General features: G+C 43.6%; 6 protein-coding genes across 20 annotated transcripts; 2 read left to right on the top strand and 4 right to left on the bottom strand.

Annotated features, from left to right (window-relative positions):
• Nucleotides 1-809: 809 nt before the first annotated feature.
• On the top strand, nucleotides 810-6,680 carry tral (LSM14 family protein trailer hitch). Of its 12 annotated transcripts, none has more exons than XM_086834457.1 (6): nucleotides 810-1,425; nucleotides 2,099-2,614; nucleotides 2,871-3,409; nucleotides 3,479-3,685; nucleotides 4,080-4,674; nucleotides 4,728-6,680. In XM_086834457.1, coding segments are annotated over exons 1-6 (1,980 nt in total). In that variant the 5' UTR covers nucleotides 810-1,304; the 3' UTR covers nucleotides 4,730-6,680. The 12 variants fall into 12 exon arrangements, with proteins under 12 accessions (XP_086690583.1, XP_086690584.1, XP_086690585.1 ...); XM_086834458.1 differs by having other exon boundaries at nucleotides 822-1,425; nucleotides 2,883-3,409; nucleotides 4,750-6,680; XM_086834459.1 differs by having other exon boundaries at nucleotides 822-1,425; nucleotides 2,883-3,409.
• A 460-nt stretch (nucleotides 6,681-7,140) lies between these two features.
• Nucleotides 7,141-10,178, bottom strand: Gcn5 (Gcn5 acetyltransferase). Of its 2 annotated transcripts, XM_086834455.1 has the most exons (4): nucleotides 8,720-10,178; nucleotides 8,013-8,665; nucleotides 7,397-7,948; nucleotides 7,141-7,328 (listed from the first exon to the last, which is right to left on the bottom strand). In XM_086834455.1, exons 1-3 carry the CDS (start codon nucleotides 9,982-9,984, stop codon nucleotides 7,419-7,421), a joined length of 2,448 nt encoding a protein of 815 aa, XP_086690581.1. In that variant the 5' UTR covers nucleotides 9,985-10,178; the 3' UTR covers nucleotides 7,141-7,328; nucleotides 7,397-7,418. The 2 variants fall into 2 exon arrangements, with proteins under 2 accessions (XP_086690581.1, XP_020817036.2); XM_020961377.2 differs by having other exon boundaries at nucleotides 7,141-7,948.
• A 42-nt stretch (nucleotides 10,179-10,220) lies between these two features.
• ver (verrocchio) lies at nucleotides 10,221-11,365 on the top strand. The gene is made up of 2 exons (XM_020961014.2): nucleotides 10,221-10,562; nucleotides 10,629-11,365. Exon 2 carries the CDS (start codon nucleotides 10,631-10,633, stop codon nucleotides 11,300-11,302), a length of 672 nt encoding a protein of 223 aa, XP_020816673.2. The 5' UTR covers nucleotides 10,221-10,562; nucleotides 10,629-10,630; the 3' UTR covers nucleotides 11,303-11,365.
• On the bottom strand, nucleotides 11,347-12,923 carry eIF2beta (eukaryotic translation initiation factor 2 subunit beta). 3 transcript variants are annotated; one of them, XM_020961013.2, is made up of 3 exons: nucleotides 12,610-12,923; nucleotides 12,008-12,410; nucleotides 11,347-11,890 (listed from the first exon to the last, which is right to left on the bottom strand). In XM_020961013.2, exons 1-3 carry the CDS (start codon nucleotides 12,622-12,624, stop codon nucleotides 11,367-11,369), a joined length of 942 nt encoding a protein of 313 aa, XP_020816672.1. In that variant the 5' UTR covers nucleotides 12,625-12,923; the 3' UTR covers nucleotides 11,347-11,366. The 3 variants fall into 3 exon arrangements, with proteins under 3 accessions (XP_020816672.1, XP_086690587.1, XP_086690588.1); XM_086834461.1 differs by having other exon boundaries at nucleotides 12,507-12,758; XM_086834462.1 differs by having other exon boundaries at nucleotides 12,540-12,673.
• A 92-nt stretch (nucleotides 12,924-13,015) lies between these two features.
• Nucleotides 13,016-15,656, bottom strand: nst (phosphoglucomutase 3-like protein nst). The gene is made up of 3 exons (XM_020961088.2): nucleotides 15,245-15,656; nucleotides 13,385-14,828; nucleotides 13,016-13,323 (listed from the first exon to the last, which is right to left on the bottom strand). The coding sequence occupies exons 1-3, from the start codon at nucleotides 15,343-15,345 to the stop codon at nucleotides 13,225-13,227; spliced, it is 1,644 nt and encodes a 547-aa protein (XP_020816747.2). The 5' UTR covers nucleotides 15,346-15,656; the 3' UTR covers nucleotides 13,016-13,224.
• A 1-nt stretch (nucleotide 15,657) lies between these two features.
• Nucleotides 15,658-19,091, bottom strand: Tsf2 (transferrin 2). The gene is made up of 7 exons (XM_020960993.2): nucleotides 18,904-19,091; nucleotides 18,371-18,798; nucleotides 18,112-18,245; nucleotides 17,890-18,050; nucleotides 17,337-17,830; nucleotides 17,112-17,276; nucleotides 15,658-17,056 (listed from the first exon to the last, which is right to left on the bottom strand). Exons 1-7 carry the CDS (start codon nucleotides 18,962-18,964, stop codon nucleotides 15,998-16,000), a joined length of 2,502 nt encoding a protein of 833 aa, XP_020816652.2. The 5' UTR covers nucleotides 18,965-19,091; the 3' UTR covers nucleotides 15,658-15,997.
• Nucleotides 19,092-20,233: the final 1,142 nt, after the last annotated feature.

Raw genomic sequence — 20,233 nt, 5'->3', positions numbered from 1 at the left:
ATAATTGAATTTATACATTTTTTATTTTATTTTTTTTATAAAATATAGAAATATATATATATATATATATATATATATATTAATATAAATACATTAAAAAATATTTAAAAAAAAATTAATCATGAATTGTTAACTTAATAAAAATGACCACAGAAAATCCGTCCGAATATAAATACGTAGGATTGACTTAGTTATTTATACATAATTTTTCTTTAATCGAAAAATAAAACATGGATTCACAAGATATATATTTAAGAACGTCGATAGTAATAATAGTGACACGATGATTTTGCAAATATAGTTTGTCAGTAATTATAAATAAGTAAACAAATAGGCGAATACGAATATTTAACAAAGAGGATTTGCTAAAATTAACAGAAATATAACAAATAAATATAATTATTATTAATTTCATGGAAGAATTGCAAAACTTATGGACTGGCCGCATTTAGAATCTTGTTAGTAATAGTCAGCGATTTCATTTCATATTCTCATTACTATTTATTATTTATGAATAATTAAATAAAAAAAAAAACATATTCGGCTCATTTTGGGAAGAAGATGCGATCAAAAGACATACTTTTTAAGGGAAACGTTTTGGTTGAGAAGCTGTACAATTTTCGAAAGATAGATACATCTTATCTTCAATATATGTTTTTCGAAAATCGAGTTAACAATTAGACACTAATTCACAATCAGTGCACTTAAGGAAAAACAAATATAAACGAATTCTTTAAAAAATAATAACAAAAAATATGAAATTGCTACTACCATTACTGGGAAACTAGCAAGAACTAGCTACAAAATGCACAACAAAACAGCTCTGATTAGAGCCTGCAGAACCATCGATACCATCGCGGCACTCGCTAAAAATCGTTCATTTTCGACGGGTAGGTTTTTGCAGACGGACGGAGAAAAGATTTGTGTGTCGAAAATTGCAATTTTCACATTTAAGGCCGTGTGTGCTCCACCAGAGACATTGGAAAAGAGTTTGGTACACTTGTGCAAAGACGCAGTAGTATATAGCGAGCTCGGCCAAAAGGCGATTGGCCGCAAAATCGCCCTGAAACTGGAAAGTAATTGTGCGAGAGAACCGAGAAAAAAACCGAAAAGAAAAGCGAACAGCAGAGAAGAGAAGTAGCGGAGAGGCTGAAACCATCGAGAAATCGTTGTCGTCGCGCTCGCTACAATTGTTTGCTTTTGCCAGAAATTTGTGAACAATTGCTACGCCGCGCGCCGTTGGCAAACCTAATAATAATAGTTTGCATTTCGGAGTGAGTGAGGTACAGTGAAGCTTGACCAAGATGAGCGGGGGATTGCCGGAGTTGGGCTCGAAAATCAGCCTTATTTCCAAGGCGGACATCAGGTATGAAGGCCGCCTGTACACCGTGGATCCGCAGGAGTGCACCATCGCGCTGTCGAGTGGTAAGTCCCCCAATTTCTCCCACGTAATTGCTTTTCCGCCCCCTCAACTCTATATATGTGATATATAGGTGCCGTAATCTGCGCCAAAAGTCGCTGTAAAAAACGGTTCATCGAAAAAGAAAATGGAAGAAAACGAAATCTTCCAATTTCTCTTGCGTTGGTTCTCTTGTCCACATTTTTTTTTCGTTCCTCTTGTTAGTTTTACAGTAATTTGAGAGTGCAGTTGCCGCCCGCTGTCTCTCTTTTTATCCCTCCTGTCTCTCGCGCTCTCACTTATGCTTTTTGTTTGTCATGTTGGCTTTGGCCCTGTTTTTGTCTCGCTCGCTATTGTTGTTGTTGTACAGTGTTGCTTTTGCATTTTACATGGCACACATACATACACCCGAAATTGCAAGTTGTTTGGAACGGAAAGTCTACTTGCAAAAACAATTTCGATTTGGCGCCAGATAACGGGACGTGCGGCTACCGTTACGGGTGTCAGTGCCCTGTGGGGATGGATGCAAAGGAGAACACACAAATACCGGCAAAACATGCGTTTCTCTTCTCGCCTCTCCTCCATTCCCGCCCGCGTTGAGGTTAAATAGGAAACGCGGCGGCCTAACCTTAAATTGAATATGTATATATGCAAAATGGACTTTTGCACGAAACTTATCAAGTTCTCCCGCCCATTTAGTACGCTCCTTTGGTACGGAAGATCGGGAGACCCAGTTCCAGATAGCGCCGCAGTCGCAAATCTACGACTACATTCTCTTCCGCGGCTCGGACATCAAGGACATTCGCGTCGTTAACAACCATACGTTGCCACACCACAATGACCCGGCGATTATGCAGGCGCAGCTCCAGAATGGCCCGCCCCAGGTTATGCCGCAACACTTTCCAATGCCCAGCGGGATGAACGCTCCTCCCCAGCAGCAGCAGCAACAACAGCAAGTGCCCCAGCAACAGCCGCCGCACGGCGCTCCGTCTATGCCGGGCGTCGGTGGTGGTAATGGAGGCTCCGGAGCTCCTGGTGGCCCTGGATATGGCAATGGTAATCCGTTTGGAAATCTGGGTGGCCCCAATTTGGCTAACATGGTTGGCAACTCGAGTGGCGGTTCGCTCGCACCGGGCTCGGGCGCTCCGGGTAGTGGACCCTTCATGCACATCGGCGGCAACCAGCAGCAGCAGAAGCCCCAACAGAAGCAGCCAAGTGAGTATTATTTCTATATATTATTTACATTGGTTCTTTTGCATGATCATCAATTCTATCCATCTTTATTTTTTTTAACCTAATGCTGATTCCAACTCCAAATATAAATATAGTCCGAGTTTAATTGATAGTTGATAGTTTTCCAAAATTTTTATGTTCAAATTTAAATTTTATTAAAAATGTATTCCACCTTTTAACTTACCTGTCATTGCACCCATTATTTTCTCTTCTCGTTGCGTCCTCTATATGTATATAGTTTCCGTTCTAGACATGCTGGCCGGAGCCTCACGCTCCACGACGCCCATCAGCCTGATTGTCAGTCCAACGGCCGAGCTGACCCAGCAGCAGCAGCTGCATCAGCAACAAAACGCTGCTCAGGGTGGTGGAAACGGGCGCGATGCAGGTCATAAGCGCCAGAACCACCAGCAGCATCATCAGCAGGCGCAGCAGCAGCGCGGCGGGTCCAATAGCAACAACATGCAGCAGCAACAGCGAGGCGGAGGCAGTGGCAACGACTTCTACAACCAGCACCATCAGCAGCGGGATCGTCGCGATTCCGGCCGTCAGATGGATAATAACTACAGCAACAACTATAACAACAATCAACGCAATCGTGGAGGCGGTAATGGAATGCAACAGCAGCAGCAGCAACAGCGAGGAGGAAACGGCGGTGGAGGAGGAAATGGTGGCAACGGAGCCTGGAACATGCACCGCGGCGGCAATGGCCAAAATACGAACAACATGATGATGCGCAATCGTGGAATGGGATCCCGGGGTCCAATGCGTCCCAATCAGGTAAATATTTTACGCTAAAGAATCAGGACCAGCTCATTCTTTACTCAGCAAAATGATATTATGTTTCAGAACTATCGTCCGCAGTCGGCCAATCAAAACAAGCCGCGCAACAAGATTAAGTTTGAGGGCGACTTTGATTTCGAGCAGGCCAATAATAAGTTCGAGGAATTACGCTCCCAGCTGGCAAAGCTCAAGGTGGCCGATGATGCCACAACTAACAAGACAGCCACTACGACCTCGACGGCAACAACCACAACTACTGCAACCAATGAGCAGGTGGGTGAAGAAAAGCTTGAGGGCGTCCCTACAGTAAGTAAAGCAAACACACATTTTTATCCTTTCAAAATACTGATTGTTTTTAGTTCTACTCATTAATATAGTTGTAATTATATATAACTTGAATTAAGATTTATTTAATGACCGGAAAACATAGGAGTTGAAATTAACGATGCATATGTTTTGGAGCATGATTCACTTAATCGGATCATCAAAATCGTGCTACTTTCTAGTCTCGTATAATATGATAATAGCTTAAAATTAAGTTTAAGGCTTTTGCCTTATGCGCAAGAAAGTAATTCATTTCCTTGATAAATGTATTCCTTTTCCAGTCATAATAAATTTGTAGTCGTCTTTTAAGTTAATCCTACAAATTGGATTGCATTGTTTTCAGTTGAATGGCGAAACCGACAAGAAGGATGACTCTGGTAATGAGACTGGCGCTGGTGAGCATGAGCCCGAGGAGGATGATGTCCAATTGTGCTATGACAAGACCAAATCGTTCTTTGACAACATCTCGTGCGAGGCTGCCCAGGATCGCAGCAAGAACAAGAAGAACGATTGGCGCCAGGAGCGCAAATTGAACACGGAGACCTTTGGAGTGTCCTCCACCCGACGTGGCAGCTATCGCGGACGCAACCATTACTACAACAATGGCAACATGGGAGCGGGCAATGGCGGCATGAACTCCGGCTATGGCGGAGCGCAAGGCTACAATCGCAACAACTACAACCGCATGGGCGGCGGCAACTACCGCAACAGGAGCAACAATCGCAACAACAATGGCGGTGGCGGCAACGGTCGTGGAGGCAACGGCCAGCCAAGCATTACCAATGGCAATGCCGCCAACACGGCTGCAGCATTGAAGGCGGCCAATAATGCTGCCAGTTCTGGATCCAACACCATGGACTCTGCTTCTAATACAACAAACGCGACGTCAAAGTCGACGTCCCTCTTGCCAGAGCAGACGCAACAGGTGGCGGCAGTCTGTGAGTAGCAATTATTAGCTCGTTTTTTTTCGTATGTGCGAATGTTTGCCTAGAATCCCTTGTTTACCATTGCAGCTCAATAGTGCCGCCCAGCCAGTGGAGAACCACTTTAAATACCAACCAACAATTGATGGAAACGAATCGAGGAGGAGAAGCAGAAAGTAAATAATATCCTTTTCATCATCGCAAAGCTAGTTATTCGAAGCAACCCCAATCAACCGACCGATCGACGACACACAGGCTCTTATATTATCAGGAATTTCGAGTTATGGATCTAACGGCATATAAAAATATAATTGTATAATTAACTTAGTGTTAGCAATTCTCACGACGTCCTGCGTGCGCGCTCACCACAGTTCGCCGTGTGTTTTGGCGGCGATTAACGCTCGCCTTCGTGCGATTAGCGATTTGTGAACCGGCCATCTGTTAGGTTTTTGTGTAAATGGCAGGTTCCAACAGCCTTTCGCTAAGCAGAACAACAGCACGGTTACGATAACGATAACGAAAGGAGATAACAGAACGCCTGCAACATGCATTACATTATATATTTAGTAATAGATGTGAAAAACATATAGTAGCGTAAGATGAAAGTTACAAAACAACAAAAATAAGCAGAACACGAAGAAATCGCGGAGGAGAGTCGATAAAAATAATGAAATTAATGGAGCAAAAAACAGCAAAAATTAAATCCATGGAATTCCCAAACAAATCTTTAATAAAAGCCGCAGTTCACATTTTTTTTATTTGAATGAAACCAGAAATAGACAGAAAATCATTCATGTAATTCTGTTTTTCAAGTGGGCGTCGTGAAACATCGACCAGAATCATCCGATACGTTTTACACTAGCATTTAACAACAAAAAATATATATATTATCTAAGAAATTTTAAATATGAAATTATAAATAAAATCAGCAGCAGCAACGTGCGCTTGTTGGAATATTGCACAATTGTAAAAAGTCAATCCCCAGCCCAGCTGAAGAGTGAACAGAACAGAAGAGGTGTTTTCCGAAATAATAACCAGTAGCATGTTTGTCATTATTATTTTAAATTTAGCCAGAAAAATCACTTCGAAATAGCTAAGTAAACTTTAATTTTTGATCTCGGTTGGGCATACAAATTGTACACACATACAAACATTACTTACAATTCGCCTGCAATGGAATTTATACTTATCGCGATGTTCACGAAGTAAATGTTAAGATTGGAGTCGCAGCGGCCTTGAAACCAAGTAAATTATTACGATGTGTGAGCAAGCAAACATATGTTTCCATTCGCAAGTCCTTGAGCCTGATTTTAGATATTTCGTTTGTTATCCTTTATATTTGTATTAAAAATCAGCACAAATCGTGCATAGCAAACATAGACACTCAAACTCAGTTGCAGCAGGAGCCGAGGAGCAGCTACACTCACATTTCAATATAATGTAATCATAAATAATGTATGTAATTGTATGTAATATGTATATCTCTCCACATATATATGCTCACCCCTGATTAGCTCTACATATGTATGTATATGTATATATAAATACGCAAATTATCGGGTTAAAAAAATGATTAAGAACAACATGGATTTAACAAGGCAAAATTGTAAAGACTCTACCACATTGAAATTAAAACCCAACTTAATAACCATGTAATAAAACATAATTGAAATTCAACAAAGTAAGAAGCAGCAACTACGGTTAACATTTCGGCCATGCATTCGTGGGATCCGATTGGACATACATATATGTACAATGTATGATGCAAGAAAGAGCCTTTGTACAATGATCTAACAATTCGATTAAACTCCCCCCGCCCCCCTAATATTAAATAAAACTATAATTTTATATAACAACTCGACATTATTAAACAAGAAATGTGTTTACTAAAACCAAACGAAAACAAAGAGAGATCCTTTAACTTTAAACGCATGCAAAACCAACAACAATGAATGTAGGAAATCAAAAGTGAAATAAAGAGTTAAGAATACAAAAATGTAGAGGTTACAAAAAGAATCTAACCGAACTTTGACTTTTTTGTTGGGCGGTTAAGTGTTAATTGATTTCACTGTAACTGAATATTTGTCTGAAATATAGACTACAAGTATATGGAATTGGTGGAGCCATGTTGTACTCCTTTAAAAAAAATGAAGGTGACTTAGAATTTGGGGTATATATCATCAGAAAAAGTGGAAACACGAAAGGATACTGACTCGGAGGGCCGAGTTTAAAATCGATCATAAATAAATGCATTAATTATATTCGAACAACGGCGAAGTTATTATTATGTATTGATTTTCCGATTGCGTCTCAACTATAAAAATAAAATTAATTGTATGAAAATTTCCAAAAAAGGTGAATGTTTTTTTCTTTTAATTTTTCGGTCAGACTAGTTTGAATGGAAACGGATAGACAGACATGACCATCTTAAACGGTGATAAACATTGTTGGGATGCTATGTATACAGAACTCTTCTATTAGTGCGGTATAATAGTTTATAAAGTTACAGTTTATTATATTTTTTAAAGATCTAGCTTAATCTAGCCCGTCGTCTAAATAAATAAGACAGACAAAGTGCTCGATTACGATATATGGGTGTCTCTCAAGAACAATATATAAATCCAGAATTCATGTAATTCACACAAGGGTCTTTTGGTAGGAAGGAAACTCTAAAATAAATATAAGAGAAATAACGCTCTCCAGTAAAGTTAAGAAGATTAAATATTCGGTTTTATACAAAGCTCCTCGGAATCGCTGCATCATTTGTCCCACAGCCCCAATTCTCGCATTTTGGTCTGGAAATAGCGTTCCAGGGAGTTGGCACAGCGATAATACTCAGTGTCGGGTGAGTTATAGAACCGACAGTTGGAAAAGATGCGGGCCATGTCGGCCATGAATAGGCGACGGGTCTGGTAGTACCCCTTCTTCAAGCGTTCGCCCATCGTCTTTAGGTCCATGGGATACTTGATGTGATCGTAATAGTCTGGCACCTCAGCCGCCGTCACCGGACGCAGGAAGGGCCACGCCGTGTTGTGCTGGCGTACCGATTGCAGCACGGATGCAAATGAAGTGGCCAGTTTCTCTGGATCAGAGGATTCCTCTAGAGGTCGAGCCGATCGTGCCGGGCGCATTTGTGGCTTCCAGCCGATCTCCCGAAGGCCGGGAATCGACTCAACGGGAATGGAAGGCAGACCCTCCTTGAAACATGTCAATCCGGGTCTAACCTTCTGCACTTCATTGTGCCGTTGTGCTATCAGCTCCTTCAGGATCTCGCTCTGATTACGTATCACTGGAAACAGGAAAACTATGTGTAAAATATGTTTAGCAGCACATGTTTGTTGGCCACAACTAACCCGCAATGAATTGTGTATTCACGATACTTGGATGCAACTCGCAATGCATCAAAGTGGCACTATCGTACTCCTTAATGTAACCCGCATAAACGGGTCGCGCCAGTTTGATGTCCTTTGAGAATCCCTGCTTCTTAAAGTATCCAATGGCATCGCAATCGGCGAAGGTCAGTAAGTGCTTGATGCCACGCTGAATGCTGTAATCCTTCAGGTGGTTCATCAGATGCGTGCCATAGCCCTTTACCTGCTCCGACATGGTCACAGCACAGAAGACGATCTCCGTGAATCCCTGCGAGGGGAACGGACGAAAGCATATGCCGCCAATGGGTTGATTTTCCTTGATAAGCGCCAGAGTTTTGTGCTTGGTGTCGAAAACCAACTGACTAATGTACTCGCGCGGCATCTCCGGGAGCTGATAGGCAAACACCAACTGCAGGCCCAGGAGCCAGAGCACCGTCTGCTTATCCACCGGCTTGGTTAGCGAGTTACCCACCACATGGAACTCGATGGCTCGTTTCTGCTCCTCCGCCTTCACGTTCTCATCGCGGGAAACATTGACCGGAAACAGAATTTCAGCCTTGTTGGTGGTTTTCGACTCAGACACCGATTTCATGGCACGCATCACCACATCCGTCGGCAGGTCATCCAAGTTTTCACTAAAGGAAGTTCATTAGTATCGAAATCAAAGGAAGACTTTCTTGATAACAAACCTGACGCATCGATCCGTCGGCTCCTTCTTGATCCTCTTGTGCAGAGGTTCGCCCACACTGGCACGCTTGGCGCTACCCACGGAGGCCACACTTCCCCCGGGGGCTACTACGGGCGCCACTTCCTGATGCCTCTTCCTCTGCTGGATGACAAACGAATTGGGCGGGCGGTAGTTCGGATCCCAAATCGGCGAGTCGTCCTTTAGCAGCTCGGCCCGCAAAGCCTCCAGGAACTTGGGCATCTGTGTGATGATCGACCGTTTGTCCTCGGGGAAACGGTCCCTCTCCGAGATGCACTTCTTCTTCAGCTGCTGGGACATGTACTGGAACACGGTTCTCAGCAGGGTGCGCCCGAAGACCAGGGACGTTTCAAACTGACGCAGGGAGTTGCAGAAGGCGGGCACATGGCAGAAAACTAACCAGCGGGTGTAGTTGATCTTATAGTTGGAGGCATCCTCGTGGGTGAGATCTCCCCGCCTCGTTGACGGCGATTCAAAATTGTAGTGATTTAGGAAGTTGAGGAAAGTCTTGGCCACCTCGGTCATGGTTTGCAGCTCAGTCGGATTGAGATGGTTGTACTTGTAGAAGACCAGTGAAAGCACCGCCTTGGTGATGCAAGGCGACTCGAATGGTGGATCCCCTAGAGGACCACGGATCACAGCTTGCTGGCGCGTCAGGACGCACTGGCGAAGCAATCGGAAAAGATACAGATAGACCTTTTTGGTGTCCTCGTCCTCCACGCGCTGCATGGACATAAAAAGGTTTTCCATGTCGATGATAGCGCCCAGCAGTTCGTCCATGCTGGAGCTGGAAATATTGTCCAGATGAGCGATGTGCGTTCGCAAGGAGTGGCGGCAGCTGGAGTTGCGACACTCCTCGTTGAACTCCGGACAGTAAGAGGACTCCACATCGCGATGGCGGTTCTCCTGAGGAGTTTTCCAGCCCGTGCAACGGCATCCTTCCGACTGGCAGGACGAGTACATCGAGAGCTTGGCCAGTTTCTGGGCCACAGGTAGGTTGAATACCTTTTGCTTCCTCTGCTGGATGCGTTGAAGACTATTCTGCCGTGTACCCTCTGCCGGAGCACTCCCGCTGCCGCCTACTCCGCCGTTGCCATGGTTCTGGGCTTGGCTGCCAGCAGCAGCGGCGGCGGCAGAGGATCCAGATGCTGCGCCATTCGCAGTCTGCTGCTGAGCCGCTGCAGCATTCCCAGTGTTGTTACCATCGATGGGTTGGCTCTTAAGCGTTATGGATGGACCACCAGACATTCCAAGGACACCGTATGCTTCGATCTGATTGTTTGCTTTTGCACAAAGTGTACTTTTTCGTAATTTCACAAGACTCTCAACTCGAAAAACACAGGGCTGCGTAAAACGGGGCTGCCAACTTGCTGACGTTTAACAAAGAATTTAGATTTGTGGTGAAATAGAAAATAAAGACTATTTTATTAGTTTGTTTATGATTGTATTTTATTGCGTTTAAATATTTATCATTGGACAGTGGCATTCAGCTTTATATACAATTTTAATTAACCTATTTAAAAAATACACCCAAGGGCGTAGTCAAAATTTCTCAAGTCGGGAAAAAGGGGTTATTTTTTGGGTTATAAGACCATTTATAAATATGAAAAAGGAAATGAAATAATATTTATTATAATGACAACATAATTATTTAAATAAAATTTAATACATATAAGAGATATAAAATGTAACCCTCTTAGTTCTATCTATGAAAGTGCAGACGATAAACACAGTTATCGATAGACATTTGTATGTATGCAATTAAAAGCAGGCGGGCATAAATGTTATATTATTTTTACAAGTATTTGAAGGGAACAAACAATTAGGTAAATATTTAATAAACTCCAACTGGTGTTAATTAATTTAATGTTAAATGCTTTATTTAATTTCAGTTATGGATTCGAACATAAGTTTTTATGATGTCGAAGATCGAGTCGACAATTTTATCATTCGCAAAAACCCACCCAAAGCTAATTTCCATAAAACCGATTCTGCCAAATCGGGTCCTAAAATTCACGAAGATATACCCCTGACCTTGGCGCACATTATACGGGCAACCCAGGATCCCGAAACGCCAGATGTTTTTATAACTCATAACAAAGAGAACGCCTCCGATCCCATTTATTTTCGCACCTGCATTGTGTACGCGTTTGTCGCCGGATACGGAACGCATAACACGGCCTTTAACAAATACCATATTGATGATAGCACCGGGTTTCTGGAGGCGAGTATAAGCAAGGGTCAGGCGAAAAAGCAAACTATTGCTGGCCTCCACGCAGAAGCCACTTCACTGGCCTCCTCCGAAACCTTCAAGCCCATAGCCGAGAGCTTGATCCGCCTTCTGGGGGCTGCCACAGAGTACATAGATCCCGGAGCGATACAGAGGGGCCACAACTTGTTTCTGCGCGGAAGACCGAATAACTTCAGGGGAAATATCGGTCTGGATGCCTATTCTTTTTTCATAGACAGCGGCTCATCCCGAAAACTAGAAATAGGCTTTGCCAATCACTTGTTAAGCTGGCATCACAATTACAAGGGTACAACGCACGTTACAACACACAAATAAACGTTTTTTGTATTGAAATTTTACTGGTAATAAAAAATCAAGCATTTTGTTAAATAAGGAGAATTTAGGTTGTTTTTGCTCGAATTGCGGCACGTTTGCCGGTGACAGCCTGAAAACCTGACTTAATGCTGGCCACCGAACAGCGGGAACCACACGACTCGCACTGCAGGAAGAACAGACGCGTGTCCTTCTGTAGTATCGTTTCCGGAGAGCGGCAGGTGTGACAGGTGACATACTCCTTGATGTAGCGCCGAAGTACGTTCTCGATCTGTTTGGGCTGGAAGCGACCCTTAATAATCAGCTGCTGGTTGCCGTCCATGGAGCCGCTCGTTCCCAACTCGGCCAGCAAAAAGTCTAGCAAATGTTTGGGCAGGCGATGCAGAGTTTTCGCAATGTCCATGAAGTTGGCAAAGGAGGTCTTCTTGGTACCGACGCGCAGCACCTGGGGCGGACGCATCACAAACTTGGGCTTGCGACCGGCGGCCATGTCCGGATTCTTGTCGAGAATGATTTCGAAGACGCGCTTCAGCAACTCGTCATATGTGTAGTCACGATCGGAACCAGCCCAGGTTGAACTATTGTCTTCCACTGAAAAGTAAGAAAATGGTTTAAAACAATACAAAATCAATGGTTTATTACTTATAAACCAATTCTTATCGAAATTATGAAACCTTCGGCAAATTGATGAAAATCAATTAGTCATACCATTTTCTTTGTCCTCGCCCTTGTCTTCATCCAACTTGTCGGCAAACAGCTCGTCCAGATCCTTCTTCTTGCTCTTCTTCTTCTTTTTAGCCATCGAAAAGTCCATATCCAGATTGATCTCCTCCTCCTCGGGCTCCTCCGTGGCCGCTGTTGCATCGTCGCCACCGAAGCTCGGCACTGCCGCTTCAATCTCGTCCATATTGAAAGGCTTCTTCTTCTTTTTCTTCTTCTTGCCAAAACTCTCCAGATCTAGGTTGTCCTCCAGTTCAGCGGCACCTGCATCCGCCGACGCTTCATCTAGGGGATCCTCTTTCTTGCTATCGTCTTCTAGACCTAACGCAGCGTCCAGATCGAAGGTGGTCTTCTTCTTCTTCTTCTTTTTCAACAAAGTGGGATCAAAACCCTGCACAATTAAAAAGGATTCGCATGTTTAAATCAGGATTAAACCAACATAACCTCATTTTTCGCCGTTTTTATACAAAAATATGTAAATACATACACACATACAAGTGCGCACATGTAGAAAACATACGTATGTACTCGCTTTCTAGGGCAGGGTTTCTCGTGGGGAAAGTATCTGTCGGCGTTGAAAAATAACTTACGTCTTCCGCGTCCATTGTGATTTTGCTCTATAAATACTCGTTGGCTAGCAAATAACTTTAATTTAGTGGAAAAAACTAAAATTGCATCAGCTAAAGTGACAGCACGGCAAACGTAGCAGTGTGGCCAGATGAATATTTAGCTTTCCCCTAAAAATCTCCAACTTCTGCTTTATAATGCGGTCACTCTGGTAACTTTAGGTATGTTATTTTGAGGATTCAAAATATAACCTGTGGAATATTTTGTTTTTTAACCTTTGACGTTTTTAAAATTAATTTAAAATCTTGCCTACTTGTCTAATTGCTCAATTTATAATGATGATTAATACAAATAATAACGAGATGTTAGCAATACGTTGTATAATTAAGGTCTTCAAATAACTCCCACCTCATTAAAACAACTAGAACATTATATTTTTAGTGGTATAAAAACACATCTCATCTTTAGAGCACAGAAGACAGTAGAACAATTACAGGTATATAAATGCATTTGAAATTTAAGACTTTTTTCGTAAAATTAGGCGTAAGTATTGAGCACCTTAGAGTAAAGAGATTTATTGCTCAGGACCTGTGTCAATGATCGATTTACTTCGATTTGAGGTTGGTACGTTTTTAGGATTAAAGATGGGCACTGCTTGGCTTCGTCAATTCGGGTCCCACACCGCCGGCAAGCTTTTGCACCAGAACTCCGACTTCGTAGGCCAGGTTATCCGTGTCCTGCAAAGAAATTACATACATTATAAGAGATTTGGATATAATATACTTATTAAGGAATTACCTCTTTTGTAGACGCTTCCGCATAGACTCGGACCACGTCCTCTGTTCCAGAGGGGCGCACAAAGGAGCGACCCCTCTTGTAGTTCTCCACCACCTTGTTGATCTCCGCCTGCAGACCCTCCGGCTTGACACACACTCGCTCCGCATCCGTGGTCTCGATTACGTTTCGGTCCTGAACCTTCACCTTGAGCTGTCGGTTGGGCAGGTCGTTGTAGGATGAGATCCAATCCTGGACATCCCAGCCCTTGTGGTTCAGGATCGTTTCGACCAGCAGCATGTCGGAGATGGCATCGCCAACGGTTTCGTTGATAAGATCGATGAGAAGCAGCAAGGTCTTGGCACTCTCTTTGGTTTCCGCAGCCTTGGCAATAGTTGTCTTCGCATTGTCGCTGAACACAATCGTTCCATGGCCGTTCGCCTCAAAGTAGACACCAATGTCGTAGGCCAGGGCTTTGTGGTGCAGATGCTTCACTCCCGTGGGAACACAGGAGACGGGGAACTTCAGTTCGTTGACTATATAATCGGTGGAGGCACCATTCGCGTAGGCTGTCTGCACCAGGCCTAGCCTCAGATCGATCTCGGCCTGTGTGACCAGCTCCATTAGGTAACCCGCAATCAAGGTGGCAATGCGATCGCCATCCAGGAGCTGGAACTCGCCCTTGTCGTTGGTGAAGAAGTACACCACACGATCGGCATCTCCGTCTACGCTTACACAACGGGTAAAGGGTGACACCTCAGGCATGGACTTCGGCGGCCTCTGCTGCACCTTAACGTAATCCGCACCGCAGTCTTCGTTGATTTTGCCGGGGCCGATGCCCTGGTTGATAACCGTCACATTTAAGGAACTCTTCATGCGCTTAATGAACTGCAGCATCTTGCGGGCACCCACTCCGTTGGCACCATCGAAGATGATGTTATTCCGGTAGTTGCCATTCTCCAGTCGGCCGTTTCTCAGCAGCTCGAAGGCCTTGATCAGCTTCTCGTAGTAGCCCTCCTCGGTGGGCTTCCCGTAAGCCTCCTTAGTGTTGGCCGCTACCACGAAATAGTGCAGCATGGGCGTGGTCACAATACCGTACTCCTTGACATTGCCCTTCAGGGCTATCACTCCGTCCGCTACGGCCTTGAGTAATCGCGGACTGTGGTATCTGTTGTCCATGCCAACAAACACCTGAGAACTCGTCGTCACATCGATGTTGTTCTCTTTGATTATCTTGGCCACATGTTGCTCCAGTTCCTGGTCGCTGACATTGACTAGATCGGTGGCAATCGATTCCCAGCTAGCCTCCAGCATTTCACCCTTGGGATCGACCAGCTTGACGCCGTTATCCGGCTCTGGATTGTGCGATGCCGTGATCATTACACCGATAACCGCGCCCTCGCGATACCTCGATCGCAGGGTGGCAAGAACTCCCATGCGGAACATCACGCTGTCCAGGAACTCAGCCCTGTGGAGTGAAATTTTTTATTATTATTATTATACTGTACTTCAATTTATTATATTGAAGGTGCACTGTATAGATACATAGTTATTTCTATCGCAGATTATAACACACCTACTTCGCTGACCCGGACTGTATGTCAGTATGTATGCGCCCATGCACATGCACACCACCCCCTCCCAACATATAGAAGAAGCGAAAGAAGGGCATGTCCATTGATAAAAGGTGAACAACATCTAAAAATAAACCGCCGCCGCTTCAACAACATGCTGCATGCAATCACATTACTTATCTTTAAGCAAACACTGGCATTTGGCAATCAAACAACACACTCTCACGGAACAACGCATGCATCGCATGGGTGTGGGGGTGTTTTAACTTCATAATTAAGTCAGCTAGATCGTTAATTAACTGAAACTTACTTGCCGCGGAAGCCAGCTGTTCCGTATTGAATGTGCTCCGTGGAAACCTTTGGGTACATCTCCCGGGCGAAGGCGTAAACGGTGCGGAGATTGATCGACATTTTGCGAGATATTAGGATGGCGCAACTGGTCCAGAGCAAGGTGAAAGGGTCCGGTTTTCCGGAGCAGCTTTCGAATTTTTACGAATTGCCACAGCGAATAATGGATTTTATGCAGGTGGGTGTGACCGTTGCGTTTCCCCGCCGTTATAACTTTTCTCGCATTCTGGTCACACTGCATGACTGCTTAAAATGATTTTAACGTATTTTAGAAGAGTTTCGTAAATACAATACAAATACAAATTGTTTGAAACGAATCATGATATATAAGATTTAAAAGTTAATTTAAAATACAGTTTTAATAAACGAAGTTAGTCATTTCGATATTTTTTTTATTTGTATACTTAAAAAAGCTTTTGTAAAAGATTCGGCTTTTAAATTCTAGGTACACTTTTTTTGGACGGACTTAGTTGGTACGTACACAAAACAAATACTATATATTAAGGCACAGGCACTAAAATATATATAAATTATAGCCTTTTTAAGATTATTTCGGCTAAGGGGAATTCGATTTTTCGGACGGAATTGGATATATCTTCGAACTTATAAATATTTGGAATGTAAGACTTCTGATATGTTTCCTTTTTGTGCTAGAGATTCTTGTACACTTTTTGTTGAACTTTAAAACCTTACCGAGTATGTCTATTGGGGATGTTTAGAGGATTGCAACTAAGGAGCCCAAAAGGAGCAGTCCTAGGGATAAGGCCGCCTGGGAGGCACCGGCATAACAGTCGGTGATGCGGCGTGCCCGCATAAAATCGCTGCCCAAATAGGCATCATAAGTCCGCTTGTTTGCTGGAATGACTTGTAACTGGCGCGTAGCATCCTGGAAGATCAGATCGTACTGCCCGATCGGGGATGAGAACATGCTGAAGCTAAAGGCATCCACATCCTTGCGGCCGTACAGCTGCTGGGCATAGGTCAGCAGGTTGATGTAAGCATTCAGCTGCGTCTCGTTGTAGCTGGGACCGCCGCGCGTCACCACGGCATTGGCCTTTACCTTGCCCAGGTTGCAGCGCTTGTACTCGTTAATCTCCGCTCGCGTTCCGTCCGTGCACAGCAATTCAAAGTCATCGTTGAGAGCGTTACGTGCCCACCATTCCTTGCGCTTGCCGCCAGTGCTTTCCATCACCGTGGTGTGCTTCATGAAGGCTACGTGTCCTCCACCCTCCACAAGACACCTGAATGCTCCCGTATGTCCGTAGTAATCCTCCGAAGCGTCACGCCGGCAGTACCTGTAGCTAGTTCCGTGGCACAGGTCACACATGCTATCATAGGGCACTCCCGTGTTGTATTCACTGCTAATTGCACCTGGAACACACGACTTAGTGAAGTATTCTGCGGCAGCGCGGATGGAGTCGCATCCGTAGGGACGAATCCAGCCGTTGGAGATAAAGTGAGCCATTGGATATGTCCATCCAGCGGCGGTGTTGATGCCCGTGTGACAGGTGTTCTTGCCCTTCAGATATGTGAGTTCTGTGTCGGGATCCTCCTCCTTGGCAACTGCCACGACATAGTACTCCGGTTCGCCCAGATTGTACACCTCAGACATGAACGGAACCAAGTTATAATTGAGTCCACCGGTGTAGACATCGCCAGCATCGAAGACAGCGATATCAGCCTTTCCAGCTTGGATGAATTGCATGCAATTGATATGGGAATGCATCTTCTTGCAGATAAGCTCGGGCTTCAGGATGTGGGCTTTCAGAGCGGTCTGGAAAAAGGTAAATAGGTATTTCCATTTTCCTTCCTTCTTCCCTCTGACTTACCCTCATCTTGATGCACTTCTCCAGTTCATACTCAGAGGTTACGCAAAGAGTCATTGCCGGTACTGGGCATTCACGAATTCCGTAAATAAATCGGATGGCATCGCCCAAGTACTTGGTGAACGACTGATCATCTTCCGGAATGACAGTGAGAGCCCTGCTAGAGTCCTATGAAAAACGACATTTTTATAAAAACGTCTCCACCTAAAACAAATAAATAGAACTCACCTGGAAGAGTAGGTTTGGCTTGCCATAACGTTTCGATTCGAAGATTCGGAACTTCTCATAAAGAATGGATGTGTTGGTGCCGTCCAGGGGGTTGTGATCTGCCGAAAAACTGCTATCCAAGCGTTCGTTGCGGTACTGATCGTACTGATTCTGGCTCCTGTATTGGTTGTTGGGATCATATTGATTGTTAAACTGGTCATAGGCACCGCTCTGACCCTGCTGCTGATTGTAATTGTTTCCATCAAAGTTATTATTGAACCCCTGCCCGGATTGCCCGTTCTGCCTGCCACGGTCGTCGCGGAGTCCATCGGAGTACAGCTCCGCAATACGCTTCAGGAACTGTTGGTATTGTTTTCGATCGGCAAAGCTTCGAGCGGATGATGTCACAATGGCATCGGCGGGCACTTGGCCCCAATTGCACTGGCGGTAGTCATTGATGGGAACGCGACGACCATCGCGACAGAGCAGCTCGAAATTGTTAGGTTGCACGTTTTCTAACAAGTAAATTAAAGTTAATTTAAAATGGCAAAGTGTTTGGTAATTTATTACTCACTAAACTCAGTTGTTTGCAGCATTTCTGCAACTGTCGAGTGTCGCAAGAAGGCGACATCTCCCTTTTCCAGAAGACACCTAAAAGCACCTTCATAGCCGTAGTAAGGATCAGCAGCTGAACAGCGCCCACCAGGAATCTTTCCAGTGCAAAGGGTGCAGAGTCTGAAAACCAACAAAACATTATGTTGAAGTTTAAAAACAAAGCTGGGCTCTGAGCTCTTACTTGTCGGAATTGTCGCCAATGGGATTGTATTTATCGGAGAGCGAGTACACAGCACAAGAGCTGTTGAAGTAGCTGGCCGCTGTCTTCACTTGGTTGTTGCAGTCCACCACTTCCATGCCGCCTTCTCGTTGGAGCTGAAATACAGGTGGAAGTCATTGTAAAAGTTGAGTCTTAGAAAACTTAAGGAAATTGTTTGATGTTTTAAGGAAATTTAACATTTAAGAGTACTCAAAATCCATAATAATAAGTCTGAACTAACCGTGTGAATAGGAACAATCCAGCCCGCCAGACTGCCCACCCAGGGAAAGCATGCCCGCTTATTCCTAATATCATGCAAATTGGTCACATCCTGCAGGGATCCTTTCTTGATCACTGCAACCGATTGGTATTCCGCAAAGCCACCTTCCAGTTTTTCTTGCATAATTGGTATCAATGAATTGTATCGACCACCAGTGAAGACGTCTCCAGCATCCAGCGAAGTGATGTGCGCCTTCTCGCGATCAATGTGATGAATACACTCATCGGCACTGTAGGCCCTGAAGCAGGTGAGGTTGAGGAACACATCGTCGAAGAGGGCGCGATCTCGTTCGATGGCCACCGTTAGGTTTCCGCACTTGTACTGTTCCTCCAGGCTCTTTGTGCACCAGATAATTTCTCTAGTTCTGTGCTCATCGTAATGGTGTTGAGCTGGATAGTAAGCAAAAAAAATCGTGGTTTACGAAAATATTTTGGAGTCATGCCAACGCCCAAGTAAACACGGATGCTTGGACTACGCATTCGATCTGTACTTACAGTAAGCGAGGGTGAAACATAAAGCGCCGACTAGAGCCACAAAAACGAGGCTTCTAGCCATTTTCAGAAAGCAAGTAATTTAACTTAAAAAGGCCAATCTTTAACAATTACTCAAACAATACACCACACCCAAGCCGAGCTCAATACCAATCAGTGTAACCAGAGACCGATGGTTCGAATATACCAGCCTTGGGACAGGGAAAATACCAACAGGTAGATACAGTGGGCATCGGATATAATGAATAATAGTTATAAAAAAATAATTAAGCTGACTAACTTACGTTGGTAGTATGTAAGCATAGCTAAACTTTATGATATTTTAATAAATTGTTATCTTAGAATTGTTCAATTTATACTTATACTTTAGAAAAAAGGCAGATTTCTTAATATCTCGGCTAATCAAACGCGTGCAGCAATACCCCAGTTTTTAAACAAATCGCATATTAGTGATCTAACCTCGGGGTCGGCTCCATACAAAACAGGGCATCAAAAATTGTAAGACATATAACTTCGATTAACGCACGCGTGCACATATGCACGGTGTATAGGCTTACTAGGGGAAGATTAACGAGTATTTTTTGGTAAAAATTTAAATTGTTTTTAACCGCCAGATTTCGAGAAAATCTAAAAACAGTGGGTGGTGTATTTGGGCTGACAGCTAAGGCGCGAACTATGAAAATGGAACCAGATGGGAACATGCAGAGAACCACTCGCTGAACCAGACCATGGAACCATGATAAGAAAAATACTCAACTAAATAACAATATCAAATTGTTGAATAAAACATTAGGAAAAGTGACTGTTCAATAAATGGAAACGCCATTTAAAACAATTTGGTGGGATTTTCATCTAAATCATGGAAAATTACCTATTTCGATCTTTTTCGATAATTTTAGTATATACCGCGGCAGAAAATATTCCTATTGGCCATTTAAACAATTGTATAAAATATGCATGCCCCATGAATGGAATTGACATTCCAAGCATTTTGGTAAATGTTTCATCAAAATCCGTTCAACCGTTCAAGAGGAAACATCGCATTTTCATTTATTTCCATAAATGTTCCTACGAAGAATAAATATATCTGGCAGCACTGCCTTTATTAAATTAAGTCAATTTGATTTAAACTTTATTATAAGACTTATGCAAAATGAAAATCGTACCATTAACGGGATCGCAATTCTGAACATTTTGATCTAGAGGTGGAGAACTATCGATAGTCGTCGCCATCGATAGTGAGCGATTATTTTTCTCAAACCATCGATAGTGTCGATAGATGTAAAAAAAGCTATAAAATGAAATTTGAACAAAACTTTATTATATTTTTAGC

This window comes from Drosophila serrata, unplaced genomic scaffold (assembly GCF_035046125.1).
Source record: "Drosophila serrata isolate PLE 108 unplaced genomic scaffold, ASM3504612v1 contig_272, whole genome shotgun sequence".
Classification (NCBI taxonomy): domain Eukaryota; kingdom Metazoa; phylum Arthropoda; class Insecta; order Diptera; family Drosophilidae; genus Drosophila; species Drosophila serrata.
This window is presented reverse-complemented; position numbering and strand designations above follow the sequence as displayed.

Excerpts from the sequence above, each read along its gene's own strand:
- eIF2beta (XM_020961013.2), bottom strand. Across the intron at positions 11,891-12,007 it reads GGGCGAGGACAAAGAAAATG|TGGAAGACAATAGTTCAACC; the intron begins GTATGACTAATT and ends CTTACTTTTCAG.
- Gcn5 (XM_020961377.2), bottom strand. The coding sequence starts at position 9,984 with ATGTCTGGTGGTCCATCCATAACGCTTAAGAGCCAACCCATCGATGGT. Across the intron at positions 8,666-8,719 it reads CCGACGGATCGATGCGTCAG|TGAAAACTTGGATGACCTGC; the intron begins GTTTGTTATCAA and ends AACTTCCTTTAG. Across the intron at positions 7,949-8,012 it reads GAATACACAATTCATTGCGG|TGATACGTAATCAGAGCGAG; the intron begins GTTAGTTGTGGC and ends TCCTGTTTCCAG.
- Tsf2 (XM_020960993.2), bottom strand. The coding sequence starts at position 18,964 with ATGGCTAGAAGCCTCGTTTTTGTGGCTCTAGTCGGCGCTTTATGTTTC. Across the intron at positions 18,799-18,903 it reads ATGTTTCACCCTCGCTTACT|CTCAACACCATTACGATGAG; the intron begins GTAAGTACAGAT and ends CTTACTATCCAG. Across the intron at positions 17,277-17,336 it reads AGCCAAACCTACTCTTCCAG|GACTCTAGCAGGGCTCTCAC; the intron begins GTGAGTTCTATT and ends CGTTTTTCATAG.
- tral (XM_020961378.2), top strand. The coding sequence starts at position 1,305 with ATGAGCGGGGGATTGCCGGAGTTGGGCTCGAAAATCAGCCTTATTTCC. Across the intron at positions 1,426-2,098 it reads CACCATCGCGCTGTCGAGTG|TACGCTCCTTTGGTACGGAA; the intron begins GTAAGTCCCCCA and ends CCGCCCATTTAG. Across the intron at positions 3,719-4,079 it reads AGCTTGAGGGCGTCCCTACA|TTGAATGGCGAAACCGACAA; the intron begins GTAAGTAAAGCA and ends CATTGTTTTCAG.
- ver (XM_020961014.2), top strand. The coding sequence starts at position 10,631 with ATGGATTCGAACATAAGTTTTTATGATGTCGAAGATCGAGTCGACAAT.
- nst (XM_020961088.2), bottom strand. The coding sequence starts at position 15,345 with ATGTCGATCAATCTCCGCACCGTTTACGCCTTCGCCCGGGAGATGTAC. Across the intron at positions 14,829-15,244 it reads ACAGCTGGCTTCCGCGGCAA|GGCTGAGTTCCTGGACAGCG; the intron begins GTAAGTTTCAGT and ends TTCACTCCACAG. Across the intron at positions 13,324-13,384 it reads CGGAAGCGTCTACAAAAGAG|GACACGGATAACCTGGCCTA; the intron begins GTAATTCCTTAA and ends ATTTCTTTGCAG.